The following is a 15,217-nucleotide window of genomic DNA, read 5'->3' as shown; positions in this document are numbered from 1 at the left end:
AGACCTCGTGATTAATCCGTCGTTCCTTTCTCTGTTCCTCGGGCGCAGAATGTCTCCTGCGCTTCGCTGCATCCTAATACGCGATTAGCGTTGCTCAATCCGGTCGTCGTGACCGACTCGAACTAGAAAAACTCACGCCCAGCCGTCATTTTGCGGCGAAGATTTCACCAAAGACAAGATGTAATTACTGGTCGGCAGCTACTTTTCGAATATCAGGTCTAACGGGAAGCTCCTGATGGATTATAATTATGGTTGCTCCTTTTGCTCGAACGTCTCAAACATCGAGCGCAACAGGATGTCTCGGGAATATGGAACATCCAGGAAAGTGGTGATTCTATGTGAAAAAAGAAGTCGTTTCTTGGTTTCTAAGACAAATGAATTTTAAAATTTTATTGAATACGCGATTTGCAAATTTATTACTTGAAAGACGTCAGTAAAAATGTTTTACTTTTCCTAATACATTAAATACGATTCTTTGTGAGACCAAAACTTTTAAACAATTGTAAACTATATGAATTAAAATTTGTTTTAGAAGTTATTTTCGTAACAAGAAGTAAAATTTGTGAACCCTACTCAAAGTTATTTCCTTTGACATTTCAGCTTGAGAATTAATTGTTTTAGTTCCGAAGTGAAAAGTCTTGTCATCCACGTATGGATGACGTGCCAGTAAAAGTGTTAAATATGGTAAGATGAGATTTTCTTACTAAAAATAAATCTAAACATAGTCTCTATCGATTTTTATTTAATATTCTCTTGAGTATATGGCTGAAAGATATGGATTGAAGAATTAATAAATTATTATTACTACCATCGTCGTTGAAGAAAGGTGCTAAGGCACAGGGTGTCCAAAAATTATATGTATGTTACTTGTTAAGGGAGTCTTCTTTTCTTTTGGGAACGAAAAAAAGCACTTTTTAAGTTATTCTTTTCTGAAAAAACCCTGGGACTTTTTAACCCCTTGCCATACGATGACGAGTCTGACACGTCACAAGTTCTTGTAAAATCAACACATTTTTACATTCACAAGGTAGTAGTAAAACAAATGTATTCTTTTTCATGACCGTTCCTTGTACGAGCAAATTTAAACAAAATTAAATAGTATATGTTTGAAAAATTACATTACATCGTACGTCAAGGGGTTTTGTCATACATCGATACATGTTCTAAGAGTATTCACAATTTTTTTCAATCAAAAACATAAATAATTGCAAAAGTTACCGAAGCTTCCAACTTTAATCATTTGTTTCCCAGTAGACAGGTACAATTTCTACAAACAACAGACACTTGAAAAAAATGTACCATGCAATGGAAATAAATGCTCATCCATTCTCTTATAAATAGCTGGGACAGAATTTCGGAAATCAAGCCAAGTAAATTTTTTACAATTTTTATTAGAAATCACGAATCATTTTGACCACTTCGGTAGTTCTAGCGTTAATGAAATTGCAACGTAACAGACGCAGTGTTTCGAATCTGATCCCAGGGATAGTATCTATTCATCGACATTTTATTCCATTTCTACGTTCCAACGAGATCTCGAATTCCTGTTTTGGTCAACGAAATCGTGCGAGTCGGTTGCTAAATCACGGCTCGGTACATCTTTTTCTCCTTCGGTCCACGTAACGTTACAGGGAAAGGAGCGACCACGATGATTTAGGACGCAATGTTTTCGGTAGCATATTTTATCGGTACCCGGGAGAGAATATCCCGATTTATCGACATTTAATTCCACGGTTCAACCGAGCTGGAGAAATAGCCTATGCGAGGGCACGAATATCGTTGAAGCGAAGATTAATTTCGTCCCGTCGTTCATCACTGCCACCGGCACGCCTGCCGTTTCGCGAAACATAGGAACAAAAGGACACGCGATAGAGAAGCAAAATCGGCCATTAATCACTCATTCGTCCAGGTTTCTTTTTGCTTCTTCCATGCGACTCTCTTTTTCTCGTTCGTCGATACGACGGACGAAAAATTACGTAATATTTATCCGAAGACGTTTCTTGACACCCTTTATTTTACATCGTATTTCGAATTTAACCCTTTGCATTCCGGGCAGTGTCACGTTCACCGATCTTAACGATATACTGCGTGTCTCAGCTAAAGGAGGCCACCTAAATATCTTCATTTTTAATGATACAACAAATATTTATTGCATAGTTTGAATGCAAATCGTTGCAAATCGAAGCAGCTAGATAAAATGCAAATTGCACAGATTTTACTTCATAATATAAATGATTTAAAATTATACGGTAGCTTCGAAGCTTCATTTGGAATTTTATATACTATATCCAAAGCATATATTTACCAATTGTTCATCAGTTAAGCTTTTGTGTATAAGTCACAATATATCCTGAATTTTTTTTTGTTAGATCGGTACATCGTGTTCTTCTATAATTTCAAATAAAGCAGCGATTGCAGTCTTTGAGAACTGTTAGCAATGAAATTATAATGTATACCAATGTTTTAATTTTTGGTTGCTCGCATAAGAATCATATGTCACCAAAACGACGTTTCAGTATATAAATATAAAGCTTCAGGCTTAATAAACTTCGTAATTCATAACCTGAAATTAAAAACAAAAAGATGGACAAATTAAATAAAAGAAAAATAATTTGATACAACCAGAAAGACACTAACACTTAGAATATGACAAAATTAACATTGAAACTTCAATCACTTCGATGTTTACCTTTTAAACGCCATCTTTTAATTCTCACAATTACACTAATTTTCATTTTGATACTTTCAACTGAAAATTTTATCAAAATATAACAAAGTCGATTTCATTTTATTTCTAAACTAAAATACTCCGTATTCTTTTCAATGATTTGTGGATAATGCGAATCGAACATGCTCTTTAAAAGAAACGTCGACAATGGAGCTCGATCGAGTTAATGGACTAACAGCTACTAAAAGGGTTTTCTGATTTCGCGGGAAGTTGTCGAGAAAGGGTGAGTCGATACGACACGAATCGTTAGAAAAGTTTAACTCCGTTCCTTGTCTGAGAGTCGGCGTGGCTGTCGTGGAAAGAGGGACGACTGGAAATTGAAGAAAGGGCCGTGAAAGGACTTGACCACCACTAGCAAACTCAGAAGCCCTCCTTTCAGAGATCCTTCCTGCTCTTCCTGGAAGTATAAAGAGTCGATAGAATCTTCGCGAAACGATTTCACGGTTGTTGCTAGCTCGACTTTCTCGTATTTCCATTCGAGACTTTAGACTCTCGTTTCCATCGACGAGTACGGCTCTAATTTCGATGTTAAATACCATTAGATGAGCTCAATGGTTGCCCTGCGCGGGGTGGTTTCAATTATCATTCGCGTTTCACGAACGTGCCACGGAAAATTAGGCATATCCGTTTGTTAGCCAAGGATTGCTTATTTTTATACGCGATGCTTTCAGCGCGCCTCTCGACGATACCTGAATGCGACATACCAGACGTGACACGCTCGTGACGCGGCCATTTTTAATGCGAGGCGACATTCATTAAACTGAAAAGCATTTTTTCCTTCCCTTCATTCAGCAGCCGTCTCTCTATCCGCGAGATAAAGGAATCGCGAGAACAACGAAAGCGACGAACGGAAACGCCGCGCGGACAACGATAGGATTAACGCGCTATATTTTGTTTTAATCACTCGCGTGTCGAGCGATCGAGACTCGCCTCCTTCGTCTTCTCTGTCGCGGCATTCCTCCGCGTTCGTCAGAAACGTAAATTAACATACTCCTACATCGCAACGACGCACAGTGTGACACAACAGATCGTTGGAATCTAGCTGGACTTGATATTGATTGCAAGTTATTGGAAAAAGATTTGAAACGATAGAAAACGCATCTCCAACGCAACGCGGTGATATTAGCTTCTTCTCATGGATGGTGGTCAGTTGAGAAACTATTCACTGAATTCGTATTGATAGGCAGACAGTTGTAGTGAAGGGATTAAAAACCATAATTCCTACAATAGCGAATGTATTTCATTGAGCTTTATTTCCGAAGTAGAGATCGTGGATACCTACAAAAAAGTATTAGACAACTTTTCTATAGGACGTCAAACAAAATTATTAAAAATGAAAAACGAATTTTTAAGAAAAATCGACAGGGTAGGTAGCTGCTGAAATTTTTTAGTGAAAAAAAAATTTCAAATCGTTCTAAAAAAATTATTTTTAGCTGCAGAGGGCAATTGCAATCATTGTTGGTGAATAGACATACCCTTGAATTCCTACGCACTTTCGAGAAAAAAATTCCTAATCGAAAATGTAATTTATGGCCAGAAATGTTGCCCGGATATTTCATGCGAATGTTTAAATCATCGTAACTTCTAGACGGATTGGCGGATTTTAATGTTTCAAACGGCAAACAACGCGTATTTTAAAATTATTGTTAAAAATTTCGTTCGATGTGTTCGTAAACGTACTCGTCGCCCGACCAAAGCGTGCCGTTTTGCGTCACAAGTGGCCTCGCACTTATTAGAAACGTGAGTAATTAATCCTGACGCGTCTGTTTGTTTTCCTTAATTAAAAACCACCTCGCGGCGCCTCGCAAGAATCTGGAGCGAAGATGACGGTTCTTCCCACCTGGATGGGGGAGGAAGAAAGAAATCCACGAAAATTATTTTGAAAGAGTGACGTTTTTTTCACCCTCCCGGTACGAGTCTGTCCTCAGCGAAGCACGCGTGACATTCAGGGCGAAGGAATTCGCCGTAAAAAGAGCAGCCACGGCAGAGCTCCGGCTAAGTGAAATCCAAGAAAAGCGTCGTAATGCCTCGGTCCGCGTTCAACCCCCATCGTCACCCGCCCCTTTTCGGTTCTCGAAGCGAAACGCGAAGGGAGAAAGAAGTGTCTGGCGGATAGGGGAATGATTTAGCAACCCCCGGTTGCGTCTGCAGAAGTGGCCTGGTTGAAAACCGGGTTGAACGAACCCTCGCGAGCCCGACCACCTACGTAGACGAGGATCTACATGAGAATAAACGCAGCCGGCCCGCTGCGTTGCGCGTTCTGACCGTAGGACGATGATAAATGGTGCCATTTTATGGGCAACCATACACAGGCTCGCCCCGTATCGCGAGTACGGGGCCGCTGGTCGCGTTGGGCACCGTATGCTTGCTATGTGAAAATTATACCCCATAAAGTGTCGGACGTTGTCAACCTCGAGTCCTTCGTGACGGCTGAAACGTGATCGAGGTCTTCGGGAGTTCTTCTCGAAGACGTTCTCCGTTCCCTTTCGTTTGATTTAGGGCTAATAATCTAACTGCGACGTCTTGGATTCGAGCTACGAGGAAATCTTAGGGACACTGTTCGAGTAGAATCTGTGAGGGTGTAAACTATGGGGGATGATACGTATGAATATGTCTTTGAGTTGTGGGGATCAACGCTCGATGGTTTTTATGAAAATTGGCTCTGTTAGATTATTCGAATTAGATTAATCTAATTTTCTGGAAACTGTAAATTAATCAAATAGGTCATTTAACCTTTTTCTTCCGTAGACTCCTCTTAACACTTGAATGAAGTTTATGGACCCCTTAAAATAACGATTTAGAATATTAGTTCAATTAAGGGGGTAGTCTCATGTGAGACATCAAAAAAGTCAATTTTTTTTTATTACATTGACATATATTAAACAATTATTACTTTAAACTTGCGGAATCAACATCTTTCTCTCTGCCTATCTGTAAGTCGTTATTTTCAATAATGAAAGAAACTACAAATTCAACAAGTAAAATTGTAGATGAAAGTAGCTATTTTACCCAAGAATTTTTCGAGAACTATACGAGATATCGAAATCCTGTTTTTACTAGGTTATATGGTATCAAAAATGATTTATTTTGATATAAAAAAAAAGTTAACTTTGGATGATGACATCAAGGTTAAACGAAGGTCAACTTCATTTTTTCAATTGCAAACTAATTTGAACGCACTACGAACCACGGCTATTAAAAGTCAAATAGCTAAATGTTAGCTTGCACACTATAATTCTGCAAAAAAAGAAATTTTTTCGACAATGTTACGTCACGCTTGATCCATGTCGCGAATTGTCACATTCATTTGACCTCTTCCTCCTCCCTTAAGAAGATGTCGTAAATTGGTGAACGATCCTTCAAGTTCAATGACCACTGTCCTAACTGTACCCGAATTATTAACGACTGACTGAGTATTTATATAATCGACCGATTTTGCAAACGATTTATTCTCGAAATTTAGCTGCCAATCCATGTCTGATCAATGTTTGTACGTTTCATTAATTCACGAAACATAGCGACATCCTCTGATCTTAAAAGAGTAAACTTTCTGGCTTTCCTGCCGTTATAAACGCTTTAAATAGCTCTTTAATGGATCCCATCAATAGTGCACCAATATAGGTCAGTTCACTGATCGAAAGCTTCGAGCTTCTTGTGAACTTAAATTAGTCAGCCTATTTATTCTAGTACCGCCTAAATTATACGCAGCAGTATTTCTGCGCGATAAAAACAGCTGCAGTTATTCATGGATCCTTCAAAACATTAAATTTATTATAACGTTTTCTATCTTAATGTTTTCAGTCCTCGGTAATTATGACAAGTATTTTTCTAAAAATTGTATCGTACAATTGTGGAATATCGAATTGATAGAAAATTTAATTTAAAAAAATATTTTCACGTAAAATTGCTTGTAAAGTGGTTAAAAAGTAAGCAATCTATGTACATATTATTGATTAGTTCGCACGAGATAATGTGATAGTTTTTGATTATGTGTTATAAGCATTATGTATTATTAAAGGAAACGATAAAATTCGTAATAATTATTTCTTATAACTAGGACTCAGACTATTTGAATTGTTTACCATTTGAATATTTGACTATCACTGAAATTTTAATATCACATATTTCCTGTAGAAAATTCATGAATACCTCTTGTTTTTAAATTTTAAGCATATTAATGCTTCGCAAAACCATGAAAGATTACGGAAGTTTTTTTTATTATACAATAATAATTTATTCTACGAGTAACCCCATTTGAGTGTACGTATGATTACAGTACAGAAAAATGAAACGATAAGAATAGTATGGTTTACAATAATGATAGCCATATAAGCGTTGACCTCATAAGTAAGCAGTGTCCATGAAAACTTGATAAAGCCAAGACTTAACTTCAACAACGATAATTTAAATATCGAATTTAGATATGAAACGAACTCCCGAGTCACACATTTCAGATATCGAGCTACCTTTGTGGTAAAAAACAATTGGGAAAATGCCTGTAATCGACCCCGTGACCTCATATTTATCAGAATCTAACGCTATACAATTTTTTTCGTATTTATTTTGACAACTAAGACCTAAAATTATCGTTTCCGCTCAATCCCTCGCCACGATCGGTGTTCGTGAAAAGTTTAAATTATCCATCGTTGAAAGATTGAATCGATCCATCATCGATAGATCCAATGAACCGTTTATTTGTCTCCGTTGCGCCGTTACCTTGACTACCGTTCTTCCGCAGCGTGAAGATGATCATCCTCCGGTTATACCAGAGTCATCATCCTGTTTCGATCGCGCTTAGTGATTCTTTCACAAGCCGGTGACCAAAGAGCGGGAATCTTGAACATCCTTGTGCGAGCCAGTGATTAATCTGTCGATTATCGGATAATCGATGAGTCAGCCTTACGCCGATGCGTAACGCTGGTAGCACACCGATTGGACATCGATGTCGGATATAATTATCGCGGAAGGTGCGGTCTGCGTTGGCACGGCCATTAGGGCAACAAAGATTGATGGTCTACCAACGAAGACGCGCCGTTTGCGAATGGCAAACGTAATTTGTAAAAAAAAAGCCGCTAACGCGCCAGGAGCTGGTAGTGCAGGATAAAAGCTAAATTTGATCTAGTTTTCCTTCTTCTTTCCTTCTTTTCATTGACCATTCCGCGTTATAGGATTCCGGAAGTGATTCTATCAACTCGTCTCAAGGCCCCTCACTTTTACCCTTAAAATAGACCAGTTTCGCGAATCAGAAAATGTCTATTTTCGCTAATTGGCCGCGATCCCGGATGAGTGCATTTTCAAATTAGTATATTTGGAATAAGCGTCCCTCCAATTGGTAATTAGAATTGAACATCAATCGATTTATTTGCTATTTTTATAGAAGATTGCTTTAACTATGGCCTGGATACTTTCGAAACACTATTTCTGTTAATTAGACTGCGAATCTTTATGCAAATTTTATTAATAGAATTAATTAGATGGGAGATTTGTAGAGGGTTGTCTCGACCCTTAAATAAGATAATTCGTATCTTACTTTGAGCATTGCTTATATTTTTGCTTATATTTTTAAATGCTTATAACATTAATAGATTTATTTGTATGTGTACATGATTAAATACATATTTTGTAATAATTTTAATAGCTATGGATTAGAAGAGTCTTTATTAGAAAAGTGAAATTCTTGACTGTGGGATTCGATAACCAGGGATAAAACGACCCCTCGTCGTTGAAGTCCACGGCATTATTAATAATTAATAATAAATTTAAAACCATATTGTTACAGAAGGGAAATATAATAGTGATTTATAGTAGTGATTCACAATAAATGTAAAAAAAAAAACATTTTAATACAAAATCAAAGAAGTTTTGTAACGATGACACAATGGTTTTGCCAAAAAAAAAGGGAAGTGTCGAACAAGAAGAGGTTTACTATTTTTCATAAAACTCTATTATATGGTTACGAGAATAATTTTCTTGTAATAAGAAAGAGTTGCAATAAGTAAAGTGTCCGAGAAAATGTGCGATTAGAGAGAGGAAATATTGTTACGCCATTCCTGGATCCTCATCGAAAATATTGACAGAATAAAGTAAGAGTGTAGGTGTACGTTATGGCTAATGGGGACTTGGAAGAGTTCTTAAAGAAATTAGTTTTTAAGTAATTGGAAAGAAGAAAAGCCCGTATTATCGAAGCGAAACATTAAAGCTCATATAACTTTTGCAAAAAAAAAAATATGAAAATTGATCAGTCGATAATTAGAAACGCGTTGTATGGTCGAATAAAAAAGAAATTAATCGATTTTCAAGTAATAAGATTGCAAAAGCAACACGTAAAAAGCACATAGTGACTGATTCATTATACTCTCAGGATGGAGAATCATTTTGTCGTATAGGAATTATGTATATGTATAAAGTTTAAACAAAAATTTATGAAAAACTTGATTTAAAAACCATTTCATAGAAAATTTAGAGAAAATACCAACAAAATTTATGTTACATCAGTCTTGATAACGAGTTCAAGAATAGTAAAATTTAATTAAAAAATGTAGCAAAGTATGCTAAAACGAATAATAACTGTTATAGTTGCTTAAGGCTGACGAAGAAAAAATTTATTCTAATCACTGCGTAGTATACATACTTACACATGTATGAAAATTTAATTGGTATATTTTAAATCTATCATACGTATTTGTAATTTTAAATACACGATTTACGTATTACATAAATTTTTCTTCCATTCACAGACATGGTGTAGATTTTTATTTGAACAAAAGTTTACTTATACAAAAGCTTGTTCGAATAATTCTAGAGAAAAATAAATTGTTCATATTAAAATAGATAATATAATATAGGTATATGCTTTCTATAATAATATTAGATTTACTTTCGATATATGAAATGTTCGAAATGGAAACTTCAACCCCATTGTTTTTGTTAAACATCGACGATGAATACGGAGTACTTGGTGATCGTAAACGTCAATCGTTTATCGTAGCTGTTAATTATTATTCAGATTCCATTTTTACCCGACACTGTTGGTGGCATTGTACAAAATGGCTGACAGTTTCGAAGCCAAAAAAGGGAACGAAGTTTCCAGACGCAGAAGCGTTTTTCGGACGGATGCGTACAACCGTGAATCTTTCTCTGTTTGCAGGGAACGAAACTATGGATTATTATGGAGTACTTGGGTGGCGGCTCGGCCCTGGACTTGATGAAGGCCGGTAGCTTCGAGGAAATGCACATCGCGGTGATATTGCGCGAGGTGCTCAAAGGGCTGGATTATCTTCACAGCGAGCGGAAGCTTCATCGCGATATTAAAGGTGCATTTACTGGAAAAAGAAGAAGGCGAAAAATAATAAGCTTTTAATGTCTCTTCAGGGGGGGGGGGCTTATGTAAAATGGTAAAACGAGAAGTGATATTTGACAATTTTTTTATAACAGAAGATCTTGATGAAACTTTTCGCCACTTTTCACATGTATTCTTTAACATTTCAAGATACAAATACTTTTTTTTCGTTACGGTTTGTCGACTTTGTACGGTCATCGAACGACATTTTGTTCGTAATAGTACTACGCGTCGTATGAATTAAAATCCTCCTTAAAAAATGCAAAATTGTCGAAGATACGTGGCTCTGAACACAATAAACATAGTTTAAATAATTATTATTATGAAGGATGTTAGTTAGATATTAGTGATATCTATATACAAACTTATGTTACTATATTAAACTAAATATCTGTATTATAAAAAGAAAATCAGAGGAAGATATTAAAAATTAACTTGATAAGTACATTAACTTCTTTTGCAATAATCTATAACGTAAACACAGATTGTTGAAAATTTTCTAATAGATAATTCATATTCACTAATCTTCATTGACAAATTCATCAAATTCTGCATAAATTGTATATAGAAGAAACTAAGAAATCAATTCCAAATATTTCTAAGATAATAAAATATCTGCTATCAAAAACTGGTCTGCATATCACACATAAGAAAAAAGAAAGATTTCTCTAATGAAATTAAACAATGATTCAGTATTGAAAATGGGAGCAAAGTACCTATACCAAAGGGTATATTAACATACCAATTAGTAGCTTTTCACAAAATAACAATTTCTGCCAAATTTCAACCCTCTAGCTTTACTCTAACGGTAGCAATAGGGTAAAACGTGATTTTCAATTGATTTGTTGTAACTTTTGTTCTAGTATATGGAAAATTATGTAAAAAATCAGAGATACTTTAAGATCATACAGGCAAAACTGCTATTACAGATATCAAAAAAAAGAGTTGTTTTTTCACAATGATAAGGTACAGTCATAAATTATTGCAGGTTGCTTGAAATGTTTTACCTCCCTCACCAGACCTTGCCCAACCTAATTTTTACTTATTTCGTGCCTTGCATAATTTTCTCAATAAAAAATCGTTCGGAAACGCCTGTATTTAAATTTTTGAATAAAGAAATAAATTGCCTAAATTACAAAGGAATTATTAAAGCATTATAAATTATAAAGGAATAAATTACAGAAGGTCGTGGAACAAAATACTCGGTATTTACTATTTTTATAAAAGAAACGCGAACGAATTTATTACACAACCCAATATTTGATTGGATTGTGGGATCGTTTTGATAACAGTCGTTGTATTTTGTTTCAAAGCTGCGAACGTTCTGTTGAGCGAAATGGGAGAGGTCAAGCTAGCCGACTTCGGTGTGGCCGGACAGTTGACCAACACGACCAGCAAACGAAACACCTTCGTTGGAACACCGTTCTGGATGGCACCGGAAGTAATCAAACAATCCGCCTACGATGCCAAGGTAATTAGACTGTTACCAAGGTGAACGCGGTCTCTAAAGTCGGGGGGCATATTTTTAATCTCATTATCATAGTTTCGAAGACAATATTTGCGAACTACAACCGCGGGGGGTCGCGTAATCCTGCAGATTTAATTTCATTTCTCGCCACTAACTTAACTTGGTCGGTTTTAGCACGGTTTCGTTGTCCGGGGAAAACAACTTCTGGAAACTTTAATCCCGCCTCTCCTCCATATCCTGACCATGCAGTCGTTCCCAAAGCCAATATTAGCTCCGTAACGAACGAGAATAGCATAACTAATAGGAGTCACCGCCATTTTGAGGTTTATTTTCGCACGAAAAAGAAGGCAATGTGGCAAATTACTCTGTTCTTGAGCTACTCTTATTTAATGTCTGTACTTCTGACTTCCTTTATGCTTGTAATCATTGTTCAGAGCGTACACGTGTGTAGATTAACGTGTAAATTCTATACACATTCATCCGGAATTGATATTATTGCGGGAGAAATGGAATTAAATATGATATGGAAATATGAAAGAAATATACGATAATTGCATATAAAAATATTTAATGATCAAAAGAGGACAGTTATATGCAAGATTTCAAAACAGTTTTATGTCGAAAATAATATACAAATATGACGATAATGCTAAATTAAGTTTAATAAGCGTGCAACAATTTTAACAATATTTGTAAGACACGTCTCGAAAATGTCAATTTTCTCGAAACTGGGTAGGATTTCGGGGGTATGTCTATTCACCAAAAATAATTGTAATTGAGCCCCGCAACCAAAAATAATTTTTTCGGAATGAATTTAAATTTTTAATAACTTTTCAACGAAGCCTCAGTCAAGACATTGATATTCTTGATTTTAATCTTATTTTGGCTTCTAAAATCTCACATTAAAATTTCTCCTAGGGTTGGACGAACACCCTGTATATTACAAAATCCAGATATTTGTGTATTGATTTCCTAAGAATGTCAAAGACGGTCAATTTTTTATAAAACTCGATCAATGTTATATGTTGAATTTCATTCTCCGATCTTCTGCCATCTTTTTGGATAATTTAAATATTTTTTTACATTAAAAGTCATTGTTTTATGCATTACAAAATCCAGATATTTGTTTATTGATTTCTTCGATATTAATGATTAAATAGATATCTAGTGAGACATGGTTTAACGAATACAATGGTTGATATATTTTGGCTGCAATAATTTTTCGTACGTTATCTCGATGTCAAACAATTTATTTCTTAAATATGAACGATGGATAAATATCAAACGATATTCTTCCACATGGTTACTGTTACTTTATCCATTCTAAATGTGCAGTAAGAGAACATAATAACGTAAAATAACGGACTCATTGCGTAACCTAATAATAAAAAGAACCTCTTGTTCCTGTTTGGCTCCTTCGACGGGCTTCTGGAAGGCGGAAAGAGCGGTCACGAAGTCATTAGCATCTCGTTAACGCCTCGCGAAGATCGTAAAACGGGTAACGCTTATTCCGCAGGCTGACATTTGGTCGTTGGGCATCACGGGGATCGAATTGGCCAAGGGAGAACCGCCGAACAGCGAGCTCCATCCCATGAGGGTCCTGTTCCTCATACCGAAGAACAATCCCCCGCAACTGACTGGAAATTACACGAAGCAGTTCAAGGAGTTCGTCGAGGCCTGTTTGAACAAGGACCCCGAAAACGTGAGTTGATCTCCATCCAGCGAGACGCGTCCGACACGGACGCGATTACATGCTCGCGGCGGCTCTGCTAATTTTCCATTCTACCAGCACGTACTTTGCGAACAATCTTTGCAGTCTGCTTTTGTCAGCGGCTTCCGGCCCCGAGAATTCAGCGGGAGATGTCCTCCGAAAGCTAGCCTGCACTCGGTTATTTCGTATCTGCTTCCTCGAATACGTTCTCGTTTCTTTACGGACCGCGCGATGAATTGTTCTTTTCGTGATTGCTTCAGAGGCCAACGGCGAAAGAACTGTTAAAGTTCCAGTTCATCAGAAAGGCGAAAAAGAACTCGTACCTGATCGACCTCATAGACCGGTACAAGAAGTGGAAGTCCCAGCGCAGCGAGGAATCCGAGACCGAGAGCGAAAATTCGGACTCGTGAGTATCGACGCGTGCCTTTTATATTAGGACCGATGATCATTTACATACTAACGTTTAAAAGGAAAAATTGGATCGTCAAAGTTCGAGTTTGTAGTAGTCCTTTGTATTTTCAAACGTGAACATCGCTGACATGGTTTTGTTTGTATTGTAGTGTCAGTTTGATCTGTGATTCTAAATAGTGTAACTGTTAGTCTTGATCTATTATTGGGTTTTGAACTAACAGTTTATGGTGGTTCGACGACGATTTTATAGAATTTATGATTTTGCCAGCTATAAACTAAGGCCCGATTGCCCACGTGACTTTTAACGCTAGAAATACGGACAGTTATGGTGTATTTATTTGTACCGAAGAAATTAAAACGATAGATGTTTGAAGAAATATATAATGCAATGGGTAAATAAATGTTTGTGATATTTCTGATAAAAAAAACCACGGTACATTTCCAGAAATCCAGTAAATATTTTACAGTTTTTATTAGAAATCACGAATCATTTTGACCACTTACAGTAGTTCTAGTGTTAATTACCTAATTAATGAAGTTCATTATTGGTAATGCTTCTCCATATTATAAAATTTCGTTCTTTGAATCTTTCTTTTAAATTTAAAATATCTTAAAAATGTCAAACTTGTTACAAGAGTGACCATAATTTTTTCGTACAAAAATATTAAAAATTATAGAAGTTACATGCAATTGTTTTATTCTAAATACATTAAGTTTAAAGATATCAAGTGTGTTAGAAAGAGTATCCACAATTTTTTCGTACAAAGATATTAAAGATTATAGAAGTTGCATGCAATTGTTTTATTCTAAATATTATACAATACATGTTTTTAAGTTTCTGTGGGAGTAAATAAGGGTCGTTTTCTTTAGACGTGATCTGACCAAAATTGCATAAAATGGGTAAAAGAGATCACAGTTTGAAGAATTGGTAAGCTTAGTAATGAGAAATGGTGTCATGATGGTTGTTTCTGTTCGCAGGGAGGAATCGAAACAGGATAGCGACATGGACGAACCATGGATAATGACCGTGAAGGGTCCACACGGAGTGAAGGGTTCCGTGGTGCCCATTCTGCCACTGGACGAGCAACCAGCCTCGAATCACAGATCCTCCAATGACAATCAGCAAACGAAGCCACATGCCAACGGAGCCTCGAGGTCTCCGCCGAAGGATTCCACGTTGAATCATTATAGAAGCGAATCGCGGGACTCGGTGCGCGATGGCCAAGCAAAGCACACGCCGGTAAGAGTCCTTTTCCCAACGATCGCAATTATCCATTTCTCTGAAACGTGCTTCGAATAAAAGGCTCCTTCGTTGTATGGAATAATATTCGTTTGTGACTCCCTAAGATAATTATTTGAAGCAGGACCTCTCGTGTCCTGGTTTAGATTAGGCCGCCTCTAAGCACCCTCGCTAATGTTCGCTAGCCTTTCCCTCGATATTGTTCGCGAAATCCCCATTTCTAAGTCGCCATCGTACAATTAATCACTGAAAGAACGAAAATAATATTTTGATATTTTCCAAATTATACATACGATAGAGATGCAAAGCGATTGTAAAGC

General features: G+C 36.6%; 3 protein-coding genes across 6 annotated transcripts in view; 2 read left to right on the top strand and 1 right to left on the bottom strand.

Annotated features, from left to right (window-relative positions):
* LOC143344036 (uncharacterized) overlaps positions 1 to 15,217 on the top strand; it is a 257,432-nt gene that overhangs the window by 128,670 nt on the left and 113,545 nt on the right. The gene's annotated exons all lie outside the window — the stretch shown is intronic.
* Gckiii (Germinal centre kinase III) overlaps positions 1 to 15,217 on the top strand; it is a 196,434-nt gene that overhangs the window by 172,463 nt on the left and 8,754 nt on the right. For all 3 annotated transcript variants that reach the window (XM_076769609.1, XM_076769608.1, XM_076769607.1), the window contains 5 exons: positions 9,876 to 10,041; positions 11,381 to 11,538; positions 13,052 to 13,237; positions 13,507 to 13,652; positions 14,636 to 14,897. In XM_076769609.1, the coding sequence (XP_076625724.1) occupies positions 9,876 to 10,041; positions 11,381 to 11,538; positions 13,052 to 13,237; positions 13,507 to 13,652; positions 14,636 to 14,897 (918 nt within the window). The remainder of the gene's footprint in view (positions 1 to 9,875; positions 10,042 to 11,380; positions 11,539 to 13,051; positions 13,238 to 13,506; positions 13,653 to 14,635; positions 14,898 to 15,217) is intronic.
* Positions 2,545 to 15,217, bottom strand: part of LOC143344045 (uncharacterized) — a 42,674-nt gene continuing 30,001 nt past the window's right edge. Inside the window, exon 8 of one of the 2 annotated variants that reach the window (XM_076769625.1) lies at positions 2,545 to 2,563. The gene's annotated coding sequence lies outside the window, so the exon portion shown is untranslated. Of the gene's footprint in view, positions 2,564 to 10,031; positions 10,051 to 15,217 lie in introns of those variants that run through there. The other variant, XM_076769626.1, reaches the window with a different exon arrangement.

Source organism: Colletes latitarsis, chromosome 7 (assembly GCF_051014445.1).
Source record: "Colletes latitarsis isolate SP2378_abdomen chromosome 7, iyColLati1, whole genome shotgun sequence".
Classification (NCBI taxonomy): Eukaryota; Metazoa; Arthropoda; class Insecta; order Hymenoptera; family Colletidae; genus Colletes; species Colletes latitarsis.
Note: the sequence above shows the minus strand (reverse complement) of the source record. Positions and strands in the feature narration are given on the sequence as shown.